Below are 19596 nucleotides of genomic sequence, written 5' to 3' on the forward strand. Positions count from 1 at the left end.
ATAAGTGAAAAGGTTAGTGTTCAGCAAAAATAGCCCCCGGTAATTCACTTCCGTCGTTTTTTTATTTTATTTTGCAACAGGGTTTATTTTATTTTCAGCTGGGTTTCTTTATATTTTCAGCGTTTCTTTTATTTGCAGCAGCGTTTTTTTGTTTGCAGCGTTTATTTTGTTTGCTAAGCGTTTCTTTTATTTGCAGCAGCGTTTGTTTCTGTTTGCAGCGTTACTTTTATTTTCAGCCACCGTACTAGAGGGGCAATAATGGGAGCATTTAAAATAGTTTTTTTTAAAACGTTACTTTTCATAGTAACTCATTACTTTTTGGTCTAAGTAACTGAGTTACTTTTTAATGAAGTAACTAGTAACTAGTTACTATTTTTCAGTAACTAGCACAACACTGCCTGTGACCAACCTGGGACACTGCTGCGGCAGGTAGGCTCTGCAGGCTGACGGCCAAACGGCGAGAACAGGTGGAAAGCAGACACAAGGACTTGAGACCAGAACATTTCAAACTCCTGCCGAAGAGGGGTGAACAGAAAGGATACGAGGCGTTCCCTCCGTGCGACACACCAGGTAGATGCAGGCAGCCATGACGTGGGAGGCCTTGCGGCCGCGGGTCAGCTGCTTGTTCAGCGCCATCTTGTAGAAGTTGTAGGCCGTGTCCAAGCAGTGCTGGTTCATCTGCAGCTGGTGGCCCAGAGTGTTGATGTGGTGCTTCGCTGGAAACAAACGCACATGCACCTCAGATAAAGAAACAGGAAGCAGCAGCAGCACAGGACAAGCGTTTGGACAAAGCATCCGCCAACGTCACTGGAAAACATTAACGTGGACTAACGAGGACGACATCGTGACAGGACAACTATGTGTGACCCAACAGAATGAAAATAGCTAAAATCATACCTATGTTCAGAGATGGTGACTGTGGCAGTGCGAGTGCCACGGGGGCCCGACCGAAGGATGGAGAGACACGGAGCTTCGTGCAGACCCTTTTATTTGGCAATTAAACACCACACACAGTGCACAAGTATGACAGCAGCTCCTCCGACCCCCTCGCTGCTGTCCGGCTCCGCCTTATAAGGCAGGCAGGGTGGAAAGAACCAGCCACTCAGGCGGATGGGACACAGGTGCGTGTCCCATCAACTTCTCCACCCTGCCACAGTGACAAATCCCACTTCACAAACTACAGACCTGTCTCTCTTCTACCACAATTCTCAAAAATCCTAGAAAAAGTCTAACAGATTATGTAACTTCATAGACAAACACAAATTAAAGCTGCAAGCAGTGATGAACGGTCCTCCACCCTTGTGCACGTTCAGGCTGCAGTGGAAGCTTGTATGACTTCATGTAGATTGTTCAGAACTGGACATTTAGCGGATGACACCACCCACGACTCTCTATATCAAACCATTCAAAAGTTATGGCAGAAAGTAGGAACTATAAGATATCGACCAATCAGATGAAGGGGGGCGCACTTTTTGCCGTCTATTGTCGCTAACGCTTTTGATCCAAGTTCACTGGTTTCACAGCAAATGTGAGGACGACAACAGAAACACAGGCCTCAGCAGTCTTTCCACCTTTAAAACCATAGAAGCAAAGACGTGAACTGATACAAAAACAGCTGGATCCGGTCAGGACTGGTCCCATGACACCGTTGTTACACACCTTCACAGTACAAAGGCTCCACACACTAAAGTGTGCAAACATACATGAGCCCACGCAAGCTTACATAACTATCCTGTTGGAAAAGATGTGAGGGAAAACACTCACACAGCCCCGGCTGACTCACGCTTTATCATAAACTTGTAGTTTCTGTATGATGCACATGCTAAGTTTATGATCTCCGATACATTCAAGTGCCGAGCATCCAGACACAACCAGATGTGTTGGAGACCCTGTGAGTGGGACGTCTGGGAATGTGCAAGGCTGAGCTCATCATGTCTCATCTTGCTGTTCAAGATGTTTGAAACCAGCTCGCGTCAGACGCACAATCATCTGATCTGACCGCACCACATCAGATCTGTGGTTCCCACTTATATTCTGTTGTCGCCGTTGTTTAATGAGGCAGATCATTTTCTGTCTGAGGAGACATCCGTGAATGAAGCTTTCTGTTCCACGACCGTTTCACCTTCTGTTGTTTGCAATAAAAAAAAAAAAAAGAATATAAAAAGTTTGCTTTGCTCAGTGCAGATGATTTTAATCCTGCATCCCACCAAGTGTACGAAGCACAACACAGCAGAGCTGGTAGTAACGAGTTACATTTACTCCGTTACATTTACTTGAGTAAGTTTTGGGAAATTTTGTACTTTTAGGAGTAGTTTTGAATCACTGTACTTTTTACTTTTACTTGAGTAGATTTGTGAAGAAGAAACTGTTCCTCTTACTCCGCTACATTAGGCTACGTTGAGCTGTTACTTTTCTTTTATCCCTTTTATCCGCATACGCGTCAATCTCATGACATCACTGGGTGATTCTTTGGGAAAAATGTTTGTTTTTGCATGTTTTGTCACATTTACACAGACTCAAACACACACAGAGTTTCTATGAGTTCATGTTTGTTCTAGTTCTGCTGGTTAAAAAAGAAAAGTACAAAGGCTTGAAATTTTGTATTACTTGAATTTATTTTTTTATTCTGTTATTTTATTTATTGTATTATTTATTAAAGTACTTGAATTTACTTAAAGCTTATTTTACTTTAAGCTATTTTTATTTTTAATTAATTTTATTGATTAAATTTGCCTGAAGATGATTATTTTGTACTTTTGTCTGTTTGAATGGTTGTGTTAAAAAAAAAAAAAAAAATCAGACGTTACTCAACATTTACTCAGTACTTGAGTAGTTTTTTCACCAAGTACTTTTTTACTTTTACTCAAGTAATTATTTGGATGACTACTTTTTACTTCTACTTGAGTCATATTATTCTGAAGTAACAGTACTTTTACTTGAGTACAGTTTTTGGCTCCTCTACCAGCTCTGCAACACAGTCAGCCTGCAGCTTTAATAAGGAAGTTTCTTCAAAGGTTAGAGCTATTTTACCGGCCGTTCTCAAGCCTTCAGCTCAGATCTCACGGCAGTGGCCGGATCCGGACACAAAGCCGCGAGATTAATGAACAACATTTCCTGACATTTACATCAACACAAGCAGAGCAGCTGAAGTAGTGTGACATTTACACACACAGCCGACCCGAGTGTGCGTACACCTGGATGTGTTGTAGGTTCCCACACACCTGTAAACACACTCCCGTCAGGCTGAATGCACACACGACCTTCACATTCCCCTCTCAGGTATTTGTCATTTCTGTGTTTTAACAACCCAGACAAGGAATTGGATTATAGAAAGAAAAATCGGCAGATTAGCTCTTAGAATGACCTTTATGGGACCAAGAAATAGTTCAGGAAAATGAGGGTGAGCGTGCCGTCACACGCAGTACTGGAGTTGTAAAAAAAAGAAAATCATGGGGGGTGGTGGATTTGATCATATGGGGACAGATAATTAGTGCTGATTACAAATAATATAATATATTACAAATAATAGCAGTGACCAAAACAGCTGCAGAAATACTGCAGGAATGACATAGCAGCAGTTAAATGCAGCCTTCTGTAAGCTTTAAATATCCACTGGGCTTACATCAAATACATCAAAACACAACAATTAAAAACACTTTTCTGAACTTATCAATATGACTCTGTCCTTCACAGGATAAGTAACATGGATCACTGCAAAAACTCACAATCTTAACAAGAATATTTGTCTTATTTCTAGTTAAAATGTCTCATTTTAGTAAAAAAATCTCATTACACTTAATTGTTTTAAGTGTAATGACTCATCACTTGAAAAAACAACAATTTTCACCTGTTTCAAGTAGATTTTCACTTAAAATTAGTAGAAAAATCTGCCAGTGGAACAAGATTTTTTTGCTTGTAATAAGAAGATAAATCTTGTCCCACTGGCGGATTTTTCTACTTATTTCAAGTGAAAATTTACTTGAAACAGGTGAAAATGGTCAAATAAGTTATTGTTCTGGTGTTATTTTTCTGGTGATGACTCTAAATGTTGAAATAGCAGTAAAACCACATTCATTGATGAAATGACATAAGAGATGGAAAGGAGGGATGGCAGTTTTACAGGGGGATGATTTGGACCGTTTTTATTTCAGGGGGGGATGCCGTCCCTCTCATCCCCCCTCAACTCAACAGTACTGGTCACACGACTCCTGACCCACGCAGCTTGGGCAGGATCTGCAGCTGCACCGACTCGGTAGCGGCCGGTTTTCCTGAGGAGGGAGTTGAACCCGGGCTCTCACACAGACCCAGAAGACGCTGGAGAGCTTATATTTACTGCTGCATTGACAGTTTAAAGATCACATATCATTAGAAGGAAAGCATCTATAAATAAATGACCTTTACTTTTCAGGTATGTAAAAGCTCAGGTGAGCTTTGGGGTTTATTTCACGCTTAAATCCAACGCAGCTTGTTCCCCTAAATCTATTCTCCAAGTTGAGACAATGGAGTATTTTACTTGTAATAATATAAAAAACGTTCACGGAGCCACAGATGAGCGTGTTTTGGACTGAAATCTTGCTGAAAGCCACATTTAAATCCCAGTAATGAATGAGGCCTTCACAGCAGGCTGATGGGCGTCGACACAAGGGGCTGCGCTGCTACCCGGGATCCCAGACACACTGTCAGTCGGGGAGGGGGGGGGTGTTTAGAAGGCCGCTGCAAATAAGAGTGTCTCTCTGAGCTGACTCACGCCAGCAGCCGTAAATCTGCCCACACACACCCACGCAAAGAATGACTGGGCTGCTCCCACAGACACACTAAACAACAAGCACCAGCCAGCGGAAACACAGGGCCCAACAACCCGCTTGCTGCTGGAAGGATGGTTCAATGGCCACGGTTACATGATGGTTTTTAATTCGGAATTGATTATTCCAAATTAAACTATTTTCCTTCGAGTTTACATGGAAATAGTAATTCTGAATTGAGGTTTACATGGAAAACATGTTTGATGGTCTTTCTCCAATTCCTCTCCAGGTCTGGGGGTTGGGAAGGTTCTGATTGGATAGGGGGGGACCGGAAGTTACGTCACCAGAATGGCTAAGAAGGTCATAGGTGCTAACCCTCTACCCACACTGGTGGACCTTCACGGCTCTTACTGCCTCGGGAGAGCCAACACCATCATGAAGGATCATCCCACCCGGGCCACGACCTGTTTGAGCCACTGCCGTCAGGAAGACGCTACAGGGCCATCAAATCCAGGACTAACAGACTGAAAAACTGTTTTTTCCCAACCGCTGTCAGAGCCATAAATGCCTCAAACATTCTGTAAGTCTGTATATTGTTTTTATATTGTTGTTTTTATATATTTATTGTTAATATTGCACTATTTTTTTGTTGTACTGAAGGCCTGCACCCTACCTTTGTTGCACTTGTTACAATGACAATAAAGAGAATCTTGAATCCTTTCCTCTTCCCTTCCTCTCTTCTCCATTACCATTTTGATTTATTATAAGTATCTCATAGCTATCATTTTTGTGCATCGTTCCTGTAGTTTCTTGTGCTGGCCCCCTTTTTTCTCTTTTGTGCATGTTTGCAGGCCGGAGCTTCGGGAGCTGCGTGCTCCAGGGGGGCACCGACATGATCCACTGGGCGGTGCCTCTCACCCTTCTTCTCCTCTTCCTTTCCTCTCTTCTCCTTTTCCATTTTTATTTATTATGTATCTCATCTATCATTTCTGTCCATCGTCCCTGTAGTTTCTTGTGCTGGCCCCCCTTTTTTCTTTTTTGTGCATGTTTGCAGGCCGGAGCTTCGGGAGCTGCGTGCTGGCCTGCGGTCCCCCCCCCCCCTCTGGTCATCCCGCTGCTGCTTCCACCTGCCTGCACCTCCGCCCCCCCCCTTTGGTCATCCTGCTGCTGCTTCCACCTGCCTGCTGTGCGCTGCTGACGTCCTGGACCCCCCAGTCTGGCCCTCGGTAGGAGGGTCCCCCCTTATGATCCAGGTCCTGGTCCAGGTTTCTTCCTCCTAAAGGGGAGTTTTTCTTGCCACTGTTTGGCTTAAGGTTTTCCTCCCACTAGGGGAGTTTTTACCTGCCATTGTTTATGTAATAATTGCTCGGGGGTTTATGTTCATGTTCTGGGTCTCTGGAAAGCGTCTGGAGACATCTGTTGTATTAGACGTTATACAAATAAAATGGAATTGAATTGACCTTCTTGCTGTGAGACGGCTGCACTACCAGCTGCGCCACCGTGCCCCCGACACAGTAACGTTTAACGTTGATAAAGAACATATTCATTCTATCTTGCCCAGAAACAGATCACACACACGGTTTTCATCCCTGAACTTGTGCTGCAAGACTCCCGAGTGTCTCCACAGCTGTTTTACTAGCGCGCAACCACAGTAAAAGCATCTTAACAAGGGCAGAGTAGGATGATATTAAAATAAAAACATTCCCTTTGCAGAGATACCCACCCCTAAAAAAACAAATGCAGTTTAATTACCGCCTCTGCAAAATAGAGGAGGGGAAAGAACAGCGTCTTCAGTTCTTAACCAAAGGCCGCTTCACTTGTGGGATTAATGAGGCAGTGAACTGAAAACACCTCCTCTGTACGTCCTCGTAACTCCTATCTGAACACCCACACACCCCGTCCTGTTGAGCGGGGACCTGAGGACACGCCAAACATCAGGTGCAGGAGGAACACGGGTCAAAGTGAACCCCCCCCCCCTTTAACACAAAACCAGATCCCCGTCTGGCTTTGACGACAGCTGGTGGGAATGAGACGTCAACACTTCTGCTCTCAGAAAGGTCAGGTGATACGTCAGAAGCAGCGAGACAAGAAAAGAGGTGAACAAACCAAATCATTAGATAAAGCAGTGACTCCTCAGTTACTGTGTTGTGGTTGAGAGACGGCCTCGGTCACGACCGGCAGGGCCAGCTGATCCGCCCGCGCTTATTAGCAGATTTAACCCACAAAAACATGCCCGTCTCTCCATCCCAGGGACGTTTAACCTGTTACCAGTCCTGTAAAATTCACCTAAAACTCCTATCCAAGGCATACCCAAAGTAAATTGAAAGCTGTTCTTGAACCGTTTGAAGTACCATATTTTCCGCACTATCAGGCGCACCTAAAAGCCTTTAACTTTCTCAAAAACCGGCAGTGCGCCTTATAACGCAGTGCGTCTTATATATGATCATTACGGTAATTTCTGTTACTGTAGTCAGGGGGATTGTGGGTAATGTAGTTGGTGTCGCCGAAGTAACGGCGCTAAAAACGTCAGGAATCATCACAGATGTTCAAGACAACAGCAGCGACGCTGACTCACATAATGGAGACTTTGACGAGACGGAGCAAAGCTGGTTTTTATTTTGTTAATAAAGTTTGACATACGGTACTTTTTCTTCTTGTTTTTTTTTTTTGCATTTGCTGTAGGATTTTGTAGCATTTCCTGTAGCGCAGCTCCATCAGGTAGATACGTAACTCAACTTCAGCCACTATAGTACGGTATTTTACCATATATTTAGTGCGCCTTATAATCCGGTGCGCCTTTATATATGAATGGTGTTTTAAAAGAGGCCATTTATTGAAGGTGCGCCTTATAATACTAATAATTATAGTGCGAAAAATACGGTACATGGATGGTTTTGGTCTCTTTTGAAAAGGTAACACTATGAAGTTTCCCCCCCAACTGTCAGAATCGCGATAAGTGCTACTAGCATTGGGTAATCTAAGTTTGAACACACTGAAATAGAAGGTTTTTTACTTCCGCCGGAAATTTGTTTTGTAATCAGCTGTCTGCAGATGAGTGTGGCTGTGACTTATTTCCATAAAGGGGACCTATTATGAAAAACAGTTTTTTTCTTGCTTTAACATATATAAAGTGGTCTCCCCTCAGCCTGCCAACTCAGAGAAGGAGGAAAGAAACCAAATTCTGCAGTGTCTGTACAGCCGCCCGGATGAGCCGTCCAGTATGATGTGGATCTACGAGCCAATAAGATTCTGCTCCCTTTCGTTACGTAACAACGGAGTGATTTACATAGTTTGGCCTCCGATGCGTGAAATCACGCCCACTACTAACTCTGGCCGGAACAACAACAACAACTAACTCCGCCGGCCGGAGCTTCCGCCATTTTTTCGTAGCGGTGTATCGCGTCATTCAGGCAGCCAATCAGCACAGAGCCTCATTATCATAGCCCCGCCCACTCAGAATCCTGCATAGATAATGAGGTTAGAGAATGGGAAGATAAAGACATGGATAAGAGGCTGAATTTCTAATTTATTTAACAAAAACAATCAAAAGCTTGTTTTTAAGACATTCAAGGCCTGTTTAAAATACGTATTAGATGCCATCTCATAAATATGAGACAAAAATACTCTGATAAATACCTTATCTATCATAATGGATCTGAGGCAGAAAACAAAACAGCTGCGGCTTAAGAGGAAGATCTACAACCGACGTGAACAAACGGGATAAAAAAGTCTAAAAGTAAATCTCCCTTGAAAATGAGAAGACTTCAATTACTCAACTAAAGTTAAAAACAGCGTTTAACAACACATCTGCTTTTACAACACCAGGAAACAAACACAAATGACATGAAATGTGGAGTGTCCTATCTTCTTAGCTGAACTGGTTTTCTTGTGAAGGCCTCCCAACAACACAGGGCCTGTTTTTTGGGGGGGGGTTTTTAAACAAAACTTTATTGAAAATATACAAACTCTCAAAGAGGATAATGGACAAATATTAATTTAAATGCAATATGAAAAGAAAGGAAAATAAAAATAAAAAAATGGGGATTCAAAACAAGGCGCTCTAAGAATTAAAAAGGTGCATATGAATAACAAAATAAATTAAGTATTTAAATTCACGTAATGCATGGAAATTAAAATAACAAATAATGAGCAATGTCTAGACTTATTTTACTTGTATTTTTGTTTTCTACTCTTTAGAAACGTGAAAAAAAATCTTAAAATCATTAATAAAACCCCAGAAGGAGGGTTTACAATTTCTCCATTTGGCACAATGAATATGGTACTTACCCAGTAACAAAATGATATTAATAATATCAGAAACAGAAAATTCCAAATCATCCATGAAGAAAATAATATGGCTTAATTCAAAAGGGGGAACATTATTAATTTTAAGAGATATCCAATTGTGTATGTCTGTCCAGAAACAATGACACAAAGGACATTGATCAAACAAATGATCCAGTGTTTCTTCATCCTTTTTGCAGAAGGAACATTGATCTACCTCAAATTTAAATCTTTTTTTTTTTAAGAAATCCTGCCCCAGGACAGACCTCATTCATACACGGGTCCTGGTTGCAGCAGAGGCCTCTGCAGGACGAGAGCGCCCCCTGCTGACCACTCACCTCTCTGCAGCGTCTGAGCGCGGGACCCCGACCCTCCTCCGATGTGGGCGTCCCCGAACGATGGACATCTTTGACCACCTGACCAACACAGCACAGAGAGGATCCCGTTAAAAAGGAGTCCAAGACATTTCTATTCAGCAGATCATTATTCTACCAAGCAGGAGAATCTGAGGGAAACATTTACTCTCAAAGTTTTACCTGATCTTCTCAAACTAAATCTTGGGAGAGCAATGAAAGCTCACTGCTAACAAGCAGAATGTGCAGAGACAGAGCTTCATGTTTCACTGATGAACCAGTGAGGAAATCATCCTGCAGCCATTATTGTTTCAGGTGGCACTGACCAGTGGACCCAGTGGACCACGCTCAGAAACACAACACAGAGTGCGTCTGTGCAAACGTCATGCGGTTGGAGGTCAGAGATTAATCATCTTTTCACGATTCAGTTACACACACACACGCACACACACACACAGACACACAAATATAAAAGATCTATTGATCGAATTCAAAACACACTGCAAAAACTCAAAATCTTAAAAATATTTGTCTTATTTCTAGTTAAAATGTCTCATTTTTAGTCAAAAAAATCACCACCCCCCCTGAAATAAAAACGGTCCAAATCATCCCCCCTGTAAAACTGCCATCCCCCCTTTCCATCCATTATGTCATTTCATCAATGAATGTGATTTTACTGCTATTTCAACATTGAGGGTCATCACCAGAAAAATAACATTTGACAATTTTCACCTGTTTCAAGTAAATTTTCACTTGAAACAAGTAGAAAAAAATCTGCCAATGGGACAAGATTTATCTTCTTATTACAAGCAAAAAAATCTTGTTCCACTGGCAGATTTTTCTACTTATTTTAAGTGAAAATCTACTTGAAACAGGTGAAAATTGTCAAATAAGTTATTTTTCTGACTATTTTTGACTAAAAATTAGACATTTTAACTAGAAATATGACAAATATTCTTGTTAAGATTTCAAGTTTTTGCAGTGCATCCACCTGGAAATCAGGAATTCAACGTTTTATGATGTTTTAGAAAGATCAAGTAAAATTACAGAACCTTCCTCTTTTATTATTAGTGTTGCATGAAGAAAAACTGAATAAATAGAGTGGAGTGAAGAAATCTACAAATGCACTTTTCATAAAAACTGTCATTTTGTTGTTGATAACATTCATAATGTAAGAAACTTTTTGGTGGATCAGGGAAACCTCCAGATCATCAAATGAGTAACTGTCATCCTGAAACTGAATCTCAGAGGATTTTAAGTCATTCATTTAAATGTCTTAATCCACAATTTGCAACGAAGTACCCTTCTGTAAAGTTGTCTTTTTAAAATAAAACTAAGATGTGACTGAAAGGTTGGTTGGTACAAACTGATGTGATTCAGCAATATATGAATAAACTTTTTATTGAATGTTTAGGCAACTTTCAGAGTCTGATATGGAGTCGAATTAACATTCACAAACCCTTACGAACATAATAAAACCACAACTCTTCACGGAACGCAACACAAAGCAAAGAACAATACCCATAATGCAATGCGGTCAACACAACTACACACTTTTTTTTTTTAAATTAGTTTTACTTGTTTTTCCAAGTTCCTTGTTAGGATGAGCGGTTTTTAATGGATATTTATCCTCATTATCATATTCAAATGGATCTTCTTGAGGGAGGAGACAGGGCGGAGTGTTGTACTCCTGCATATACGTTCAATTCCACGTTGACTGTGATGTTCAAAGAAACCTGCGTGGATTTGGGCGTACGCACAGCTTTGAACATCTGAATTTCTTTTTGCGTACGCAAAAATTCCACGCACGGATTCACCTTGAAATCCACGCACTCTTTGTACATGAGGCCCCTGGAGAGGACAACTTTGGATTGATCATAATCACCTGTGAAGCTTTAAGAAAGGTTAACTCAACATGAAGCTTCGATTCATTAGAAAACAGAAATACCGGCACAAGCGTGTGTGTGTGTGTGACTGTGTTTCCATGCATCAATAACCCTTTTAAAACCCGAATATTGGCAATAACCCGAATTTGCACGGCCATGTAAACACCAATAACCCCTTTGAATAACCCGAATTTACTCATATTGGGGTTTTTAAAAACCCCAATATGAGCCCTGGGTTACTCCTTTTAAAACCTGAATATTTGGTCATGTAAACACCAAACTGAATATCCCCATCAAACGGAACATGAATTTGTTTTCTGCACATGTTCTGTTCACAAGGAATCCTGGTCTTTTGAGTCCAGGAAGTTCTTATAAACACGGAGAAACACAAGACCAGGAGGAGACTAATCACTTCATAAATGTAATGAAGGATATGAACATTTCTGCATTTGTAGACGGTAGAAAGTACCGGGATAGAAGATTTACAAGAAGGAGAGAGAAAAGTTGCGTGAAGCAGCATTTGTTTTGAATTTGGATACAGGAAGAAGAAGCTGAAATGACGGTAATTGCGTCATGACGTTCTCCGTGCGTCACTGGTTTGATCCAGATATCCTGAATGATTAATCACCATGTAAACGGAATATTCTGAATGTTTCAGTAACCGGAATATTAGCAATAACCCCAATTTTGACTGCATGTAAACGTAGTCGGTGTGTGTGTGTGTGTGTGTGTGTGTGTGTGTGTGTGTGTGTGTGTGTGTGTGTGTGTGTGTGTGTGTGTGTGTGTGTAGACAGCTGGTCAGTCTCACCTTCTGAGGACACGAACTGTCCCACAGCCAGCGATCCTCCACCCCCCGACTCCACGAACTCCACCTCCGACACGATGATGTTGGCCTCCAGCACCGAGCCACAGCCCATGCAGACGGCATCTCCGCGGGCCTGGTCCACATCGATGTCCGAGCTGCCGCAGTTCTTACACACCTTGGAGCTCATGGTGCCGCTCTGCAACCTTCAACACCTGTCCGGGGGAGAGATGGGAACATCGGCCTTAAAACGGACTCATCCTCCATCACCAACGCTCAGCAGCTCCACTTATTCTGACAAATACAGCAATCAGCAGTTTGGACTTCAGACTGACAGTTTCAAACTGTCAGTCTGAAGGTAAGAAGTCGGAACCTTGTCTGGAAAAGAAGATTCATCTTTGTTTGGTCAAGAACAGGGGTCACCAATCCTGGTCCTCGAGGGCCGGTGTCCTGCATGTTTTAGATGTTTCTCTGCTTTAACACATCTGATTCTAATTAATCACCGTCATCAGCTTGTCATCCAGGGCTGCACAATTCTCTTAACGACACAGTCACTTGTATCACGGTGCAATGAAGCAGGGAAACATGTAAAACATGCAGGACACCGGCCCTCGGGGACCAGGATTAGTGACCCCTGGTCAAGAAGATAGTAAATGTTGTCACTTTACTAAACCCAAGGAGGATTTACAGTATCTTTCAGTTGCACTTCATTCCCAATAGGGAATTTTTCTTTCAAAATAAAGATAAAATATTTGAAACTATTTATTCCATTGTCTTTTGTAGTTTTACCAAAAAAAAAAATCGAAAATCGAGTTTTCAGAGAGAAAAAAAAAAAAAAAAAATCGGCATTTGTTTTTTGTCCAAAATGGCCCAGCCCTAATAGACGTGGAAAAGAAAACCCAATGTGTCGTCGAAAAAGAAAAAGACTGGGAGAAATGCGGAAAAATCAACAAGTTGTAAACTCAAATTAGAGTCTTCTGTATCTGAAATGATTGTATTCCTGAGTCTATAAGATAACAATAATATAATAATAAGATAACCTGGTTTGAATTGTAAAATGGGTTTGGCTAAATACAATCTTTGACTAAAACTACACTGAAATGGTCCGGGACAATTCTGACCAAAATAAGACTAAAATGCTCAGACGTTTAGTCGACTGAAACTTGACACGACTAAAAGGAGAATGAACGTGACTAAAACTAATAAAAACTGAAATGATAGCTTGACCCAAAGAGTAGACTAAAACTATTGAAAATATTTTTATCCTAAAACTATTGAAACAGGCTGCCAATAACAATACTACTTGGGAGGCCAATCAGATCAGTCCATCCTCGTAGAGATTCTGCGTGCAGCTTTACACGTAGACGTGACATGTACTGGATGTAAACCGTGTCCAAGGCTGCAGTTGAGGATTAACAGCTATTGAATCAGCATTTCCATCTTTTTCCTTCAAAGTTGAACAGATGGTACTCAGATCATTCCTTTCAAAGGCTAGATGTTTTGCCTACAGCAAAAGTTGACTCATGTCTGTCACTCTGAATACGTGGCCCTGTTCATTGCTCTGCTGGTCGTGGCTCTAAGCAACTGTGTGCCAAGGCAGTTTGAGAGCAACCACTGGGGCCTCCCCTTGGATGGGGAGCCCTTGTGGATCGTTTTCAGACCCTACATCAAATGTTCCTCTGGATCCTATGGTGTACTTGTTGGTAGCTGTAGCAAAGGAAACGTATAACATAGAACAGAGATACATACTGCGGATTTTGTTACCGATTGCCAAGAAAATGATTACTGTGAATTGGAAGGACAGTAAATCACCGACAGTAACACAGTGGAAGCAGAGACTAAAGCAGGTTTACATCATGGAACAGATGACCGCAAGGCTACAAATGAAAATGGACACTTTTGACCAAAGATGGGGAGATGTTGTGTTGTATTTGGATACTGATGGAAATGAGTTGTGGTAAAAGAAGGGGAATTGTCTTAATAATTAAATTTGCTGTCTGTATTAATGTCGACCTAATATGCACTTATTGATTGTATGTGTGTAGGGGGAAAGGTTCTGTTATTTGTGAGAAAGGAAAAAATAAAAAGTTTAAAAAAAAAGAGTTTGTCTTTCATTAGAGCCGTTTGTTTCCCTCGACTCAGAGTCCATAGGAGGACGGTTGAGCTTTCCATGCTCATCATATCTACTTAAAGCAGCACTATGTAACTTTTCCACCTTAATCTAATATTTCATCATCATCATTGTGATGGAACATCAACTTCCAACAGGTTTAATGAACCTCTGTCATGGTCTGAGGCGTCTGTATCTCCTTCACTGGCACTATGTAACTTTGAGGAGCATGGTAGGAACCCTGCCACACTACTGGTAAAGCACTACCGCTTTTGTCCAAAGGAGCCGCCAAACTCAACAAAAGCTGAAAGTTACATTGTGCTGCTTTAACCTCGCCATCAGCATCTCTGCACATGTGACCAGACTTCTTCAGTACACATGGTGGGCTAGTCAGGCTATTTGACTAATTCTGACTCCATAAAATCAGAATTTAAGCATTTCTAAGTAGGGCTAGGGATCGATTCAAATATCAAGAATCGATTTGATTCCGATTCTTAAGATTCAGAATCGATTATTATTGACTGTCTAGTTATGCAACATATTAATTCTAGTATTATATTGAGATTCAACAGCAAGTATTGCAGCTAATGATGCTGTAAGGACCAATCAGCTCCCAGAATGCTGATAGAACTGCTTTAGGAAACATTGTGTGAGTCAGAATTATCAAACAGATCCAGGGCAGCAAACAGAGGACGAAAGAAAAATGGCTTCTATTTTTTCCCCATTTATGAGAATTTGGTTTTTAACATTTATGCAAATGTAACCCCAAGACAGTATAATAAAGCAAAGAAATGTAGACAAAGTATGCAATTATAACTGAAAACTTTAATGTTTTCATACCTTTAAACATATTTAAAGGCAAAAACATGGCACCAGTTATTCTCGTGTCCAACAAAATATTACTTTTTTTGGTTATAAACAAAAAAGTACCAAAAGTTGTAATGTAATGATGAAAAAAAAAAAAAAAAAATTTAAATCGATCTTTAGATATATTAATCGATTTTTAGGAGTTAATACGAGAATCGATTTAAAATCGGAGAATCGATTTTTTCAACACAGGCCTATTTCTAAGCATCACTTTTATAAAAGTAACAAGGGACATTTCTGTCGGAGCAGAGATACGTCTGTCTTTGATTAAGACTAATTATTTTCTACACATTTTAGGTTTCCTATTCATCTTAAATAATCTGTAAAAGGCTCAATCGTTTAAAAAAAAAAAAAGTACCTTTTACATTAGGGATGCCCCGATACTGGTATCAGGGCCAATACTGCTCTCATATACTCGTATTCGCAAAAATTCTCAGATACCACGCACCGATACCACTTCATTGTTGTTGTAGTTACTGATTAGTGACTCTAGGGGGAGATGTTGAGCTGCAGTCAGTGGTGATGAGAAGAGAGTGATACCCAGTACTCAAGTTGTAAAAAAAATCAGGGAGGATGGTGGATTTTATCATATGGGGACAGATAATTTGTGCTGATTTCAAATAATATAATATATTACAAATAATAGCAGTGACCAAAACAGCTGCAGAAATACTGCAGGAATGACATAGCAGCAGTTAAATGCAGCCTTCTGTAAGCTTTAAATATCCACTGGGCTTACATCAAATACATCAAAACACAACAATAAAAAACACTTTTCTGAACTTATCAATATGACTCTGTCCTTCACAGGATAAGTAACATGGATCACTGCAAAAACTCAAAATCTTAACAAGAATATTTGTCTTATTTCTAGTTAAAATGTCTCATTTTAGTAAAACAATCTCATTACACCTAAAACAAGACTCATCACTGGAAAAAACAACAATTTTCACCTGTTTCAAGTAGATTTTCACTTGAAATAAGTAGAAAAATCTGCCAGTGGAACAAGATTTTTTTGCTTGTAATAAGAAGATAAATCTTGTTCCACTGGCAGATTTTTCTACTTATTTCAAGTGAAAATTTACTTGAAACAGGTGAAAATGGTCAAATAAGTTATTTTTCTGGTGTTATTTTTCTGGTGATGACTCTAAATGTTGAAATAGCAGTAAAACCACATTCATTGATGAAATGACATAAGGGATGGAAAGGAGGGATGGCAGTTTTACAGGGGGGATGATTTGGACCGTTTTTATTTCAGGGGGGGATGAATGTCTTAAAAACAAGCCTTTGATTGTTTTTGTTAAATAAATTAGAAATTCAGCCTCTATTCCAATGTCTTTATCTTCCCATTCTCTAACCTCATTATCTATGCAGGATTCTGAGTGGGCGGGGCTATGATAATGAGGCTCTGTGCTGATTGGCTGCCTGAATGACGCGATACACCGCTACGAAAAAAATGGAGGAAGCTCCGGCCGGTGGAGTTAGTTGTTGTTGTTGTTCCGGCCAGAGTTAGTTGTGGCCGTGGTTTCACGCATCGCTCCTGTCGTTACGTAACGACGGGAGCAAAATCTTATTGGCATCTTATCCACATCACACTGGACGGATCATCCGGGCGGCTGTACAGACACTGCAGAATTTTGTTGCTTTCCTCCTTCTCTGAGTTGGCAGGCTGAGGGGAGACCACTTTATATATGTTAAAGCTAGAAAAAACACCTGTTTTTCATAATAGGTCCCCTTTAATTTGGAAAGTCAGTACCTTCAATCTACCTACTCTGCCCGACTTGACTCGCCTCGGTTCTTTTCCACCAGGGGTCTAACGTGCCGAGTAGATACTTTTCTGTAACTATTCTTGCCGAGGTTCTAAGCTGCTGAGTCGGCTGTATCTGACATCATCACACTACAGACCACCGATTGGTCGGGGGGTTGGAGTCAGACGTCTGAGTCAGGAGGAGGAAATCAGAGAAAGAGACTCTGACAGATTCTTGTTCATTTTATTCAACCAGCAACGGCTGAAAAAGTCTGTTTCATGATCCAACTCTGAGGGTCAGATGTTCATAAACCTGGTGCTGAGGAGAGAATTAAAAAGGGATCTAGACGGAGATAAGGAACGACCAGATCTACCAGGAGCTCTGTCTCTTCATAGCTGCTCACGGCTCCAGCTGACTTTTCAGCAGCGCAGAGACAAACTAACAAAAAAAAAAAGCGTGGCCGCTTGAAGCTTCTCTCTCTCTCATGTTTTAACTTGATATCAAACACAAGCCACAGACCCAGCAGCACATCTATCATCTCCTCCAGGTTCTACATCTTTAGTGTTGTTGTCTTCTTCGTTTAGATACACAATCAAATACGTCACAGCAGCTTCTCCAACCTCCTACTTCTGCTCCACGTGCTGAATTGTTATGGAAAAGAAACCAGGCCCAGTTGAGTTGAGCCGAGTAGGTACTGGTGTAAAAGTGCCATAAGCTACTTAGCAGTAAATCTAAAGCTATAACTTTGTGTCTGGTACTCTGTAATTTATTTATTTCAAAACAGAGACAGTGCACAATAAGACATTAATCTTGTACAAGAGAATATGCATTGTGCCAGGTTGTAGCAACTTTCTATTTTCCACCTGTAGTCACTGGGCAGGTTGATGGAATACTACATAAAAATTTGTATGGTAAAAGAAAAAATAAGTAGTTTGAAAAGTTTAGATAAACTCAAGCACCTAAGCACCTAAGCATCTAACTCCCAGATTGAGTCTCATGCTGAATTAACTGGAGTTACAGGGGGGGTGAATTTATATAAAAGCAGTAAACTTATTTCTAATATGTGACAGAGCCTTTTGATTGACAGTCAGCTCAGCCAATGGCTACCTGTTATTACTTATTCATTAGTCGTAGTACAAAGCTAAGTCATCTGCCCTTTATACTAACCCAGTGCTGGTGAAACGCAGCAGGAATTTCTGATTTCACCACCAAAACAACGTCTTAAGGAGGTATTCTGCTGTATACATCTACGGGCAGCTCTGCAGCTAGTGGCTAGCCTCAGCTACCTGACATAAGGTGGGTGTGTTCCCGTCAGAGGAGTACAGGACTGTCTCAGAACATTTGAATATTGTGATTTTCTGTAATGCAATTAAAAAAAACTAAAATGTCATACATTCTGGATTCATTACAAATCAACTGAAATATTGCAAGCCTTTTATTATTTTAATATTGCTGATCATGGCTTACAGTTTAAGATTAAGATTCTCAGAATATTCTATTTTTTTTAGATAGGATATTTGAGTTTTCTTAGTGTAACAGAGTCAATTTTCCATTTGTGTATATGTATTTATTTTATAGTTTATAATCACCAAAATCTGTTAATATAGTATACCTGACATGTCAAACCTCCAGAAGCATGTGGAACCTTTGTGTTTTAGTTTGTTTTTCCCCCTACGGACATTTCTGTGAGTCCCCCACCTGTATAAATGATTTCTCCCGCCTTCACCTCTTCCCTTTTGTTACTGATGTCAATGGGAGAGGTGAGTGATGTGAAGTCCGATAGACCACAGTTTGGGTTTCCCTTGTATTATGTTAATATTCTTTATTATCTGTGTAGGGGCTCAACTGGATGCATGTTTTGACTGGAGGTTTTGTTGTTTTATTTCCTTGTCAGGAAATAAACGGAGATCTCCAAAAGATCTCCTCCAAAAGAGTCCTGCTGGTCCGAGTCCCGTCTGTTAAAAAACACAACGCACACCACTGTAAAGATCGCACCAGTTACATTAAGACGTCGCCGCGCACCGTAGGCTCTGCGTTGGTGTAACGCGGAATCATAAATCAGCCTTGACTTCCAGTTACTTCCAAGATGAACGAGAGTCTTTCGTTTGGAGTGACAGAGAAGTGGAGTTACTTTTAAGTGTGACTTTAGAATATAAAACAGGTAAAATACAAGAAAATATTGACGGTGGCCAAACTAATTGTAAACACAGGTCGCACACATGACACTGGTGACGTTTCTGGCGCTTTTGCACTAGTCCCGCCTCCGCCCGGCTCGGTGCGGCCCCGTTTTGCGCTTTTGCACTAGGGGCTGAGACGGGTAGAGCCGCTCCAAGCCCATACTATTTCTGTAACCATTCTGGCCAGGTTCTTTGCGGGCTGAGCCGGGACTATTTCTGACGTCACCACCCTCCTCGCCACCGATTGGTCGGGGCGGGGACGTCACCACCCTCCACGCCTCTGATTGGTCGGGGGGCCGTCAGACGTTTGAATCAGGAAGCGGGAGTCAGCGCGAGAGCGACCCGCGGCTCGCTGCGATTTTATTATATAGCGCAAAACGTCTGTTTGGTGATCCAACTCTGAGGTGCAGATGTTCATAAACCTGGTGGCTGACGAGAGAATTAAAAAAGGGATGTAGACGGACTGTTTTACTCTCAGCCGCTCGCGGCTCCAGCTGATTTCTGATCAGCGCCGACATGAACAAAGTGGTTGCGCAATCGAGTACGTCACAGCAGCTTCACCACAACCCCCCCACTTCTCACCTGGCTGTGGAAAAACAAACGGGTAGAGGCGTGACGAGCCGAGCT

The 19596-nt window shown here is 41.3% G+C and overlaps 1 protein-coding gene and 1 long non-coding RNA gene across 3 annotated transcripts in view; one reads left to right on the top strand and one right to left on the bottom strand.

Annotated features, from left to right (window-relative positions):
• LOC133462641 (transcription factor IIIB 90 kDa subunit-like) overlaps window positions 1-19596 on the bottom strand; it is a 151838-nt gene that overhangs the window by 128031 nt on the left and 4211 nt on the right. Inside the window, exons 2-4 of the mRNA XM_061743980.1 lie at window positions 12074-12282; window positions 9365-9442; window positions 543-716 (exon numbers count right to left, since the gene is read on the bottom strand). Of these exons, the coding sequence (XP_061599964.1) occupies window positions 543-716; window positions 9365-9442; window positions 12074-12257 (436 nt within the window). The 5' untranslated portion in view covers window positions 12258-12282. The remainder of the gene's footprint in view (window positions 1-542; window positions 717-9364; window positions 9443-12073; window positions 12283-19596) is intronic.
• LOC133462642 (uncharacterized) overlaps window positions 1-19596 on the top strand; it is a 186977-nt gene that overhangs the window by 120965 nt on the left and 46416 nt on the right. The window lies entirely within an intron of this gene.

This window comes from Cololabis saira, chromosome 16, assembly GCF_033807715.1.
Source record: "Cololabis saira isolate AMF1-May2022 chromosome 16, fColSai1.1, whole genome shotgun sequence".
NCBI classification, from domain to species: domain Eukaryota; kingdom Metazoa; phylum Chordata; class Actinopteri; order Beloniformes; family Belonidae; genus Cololabis; species Cololabis saira.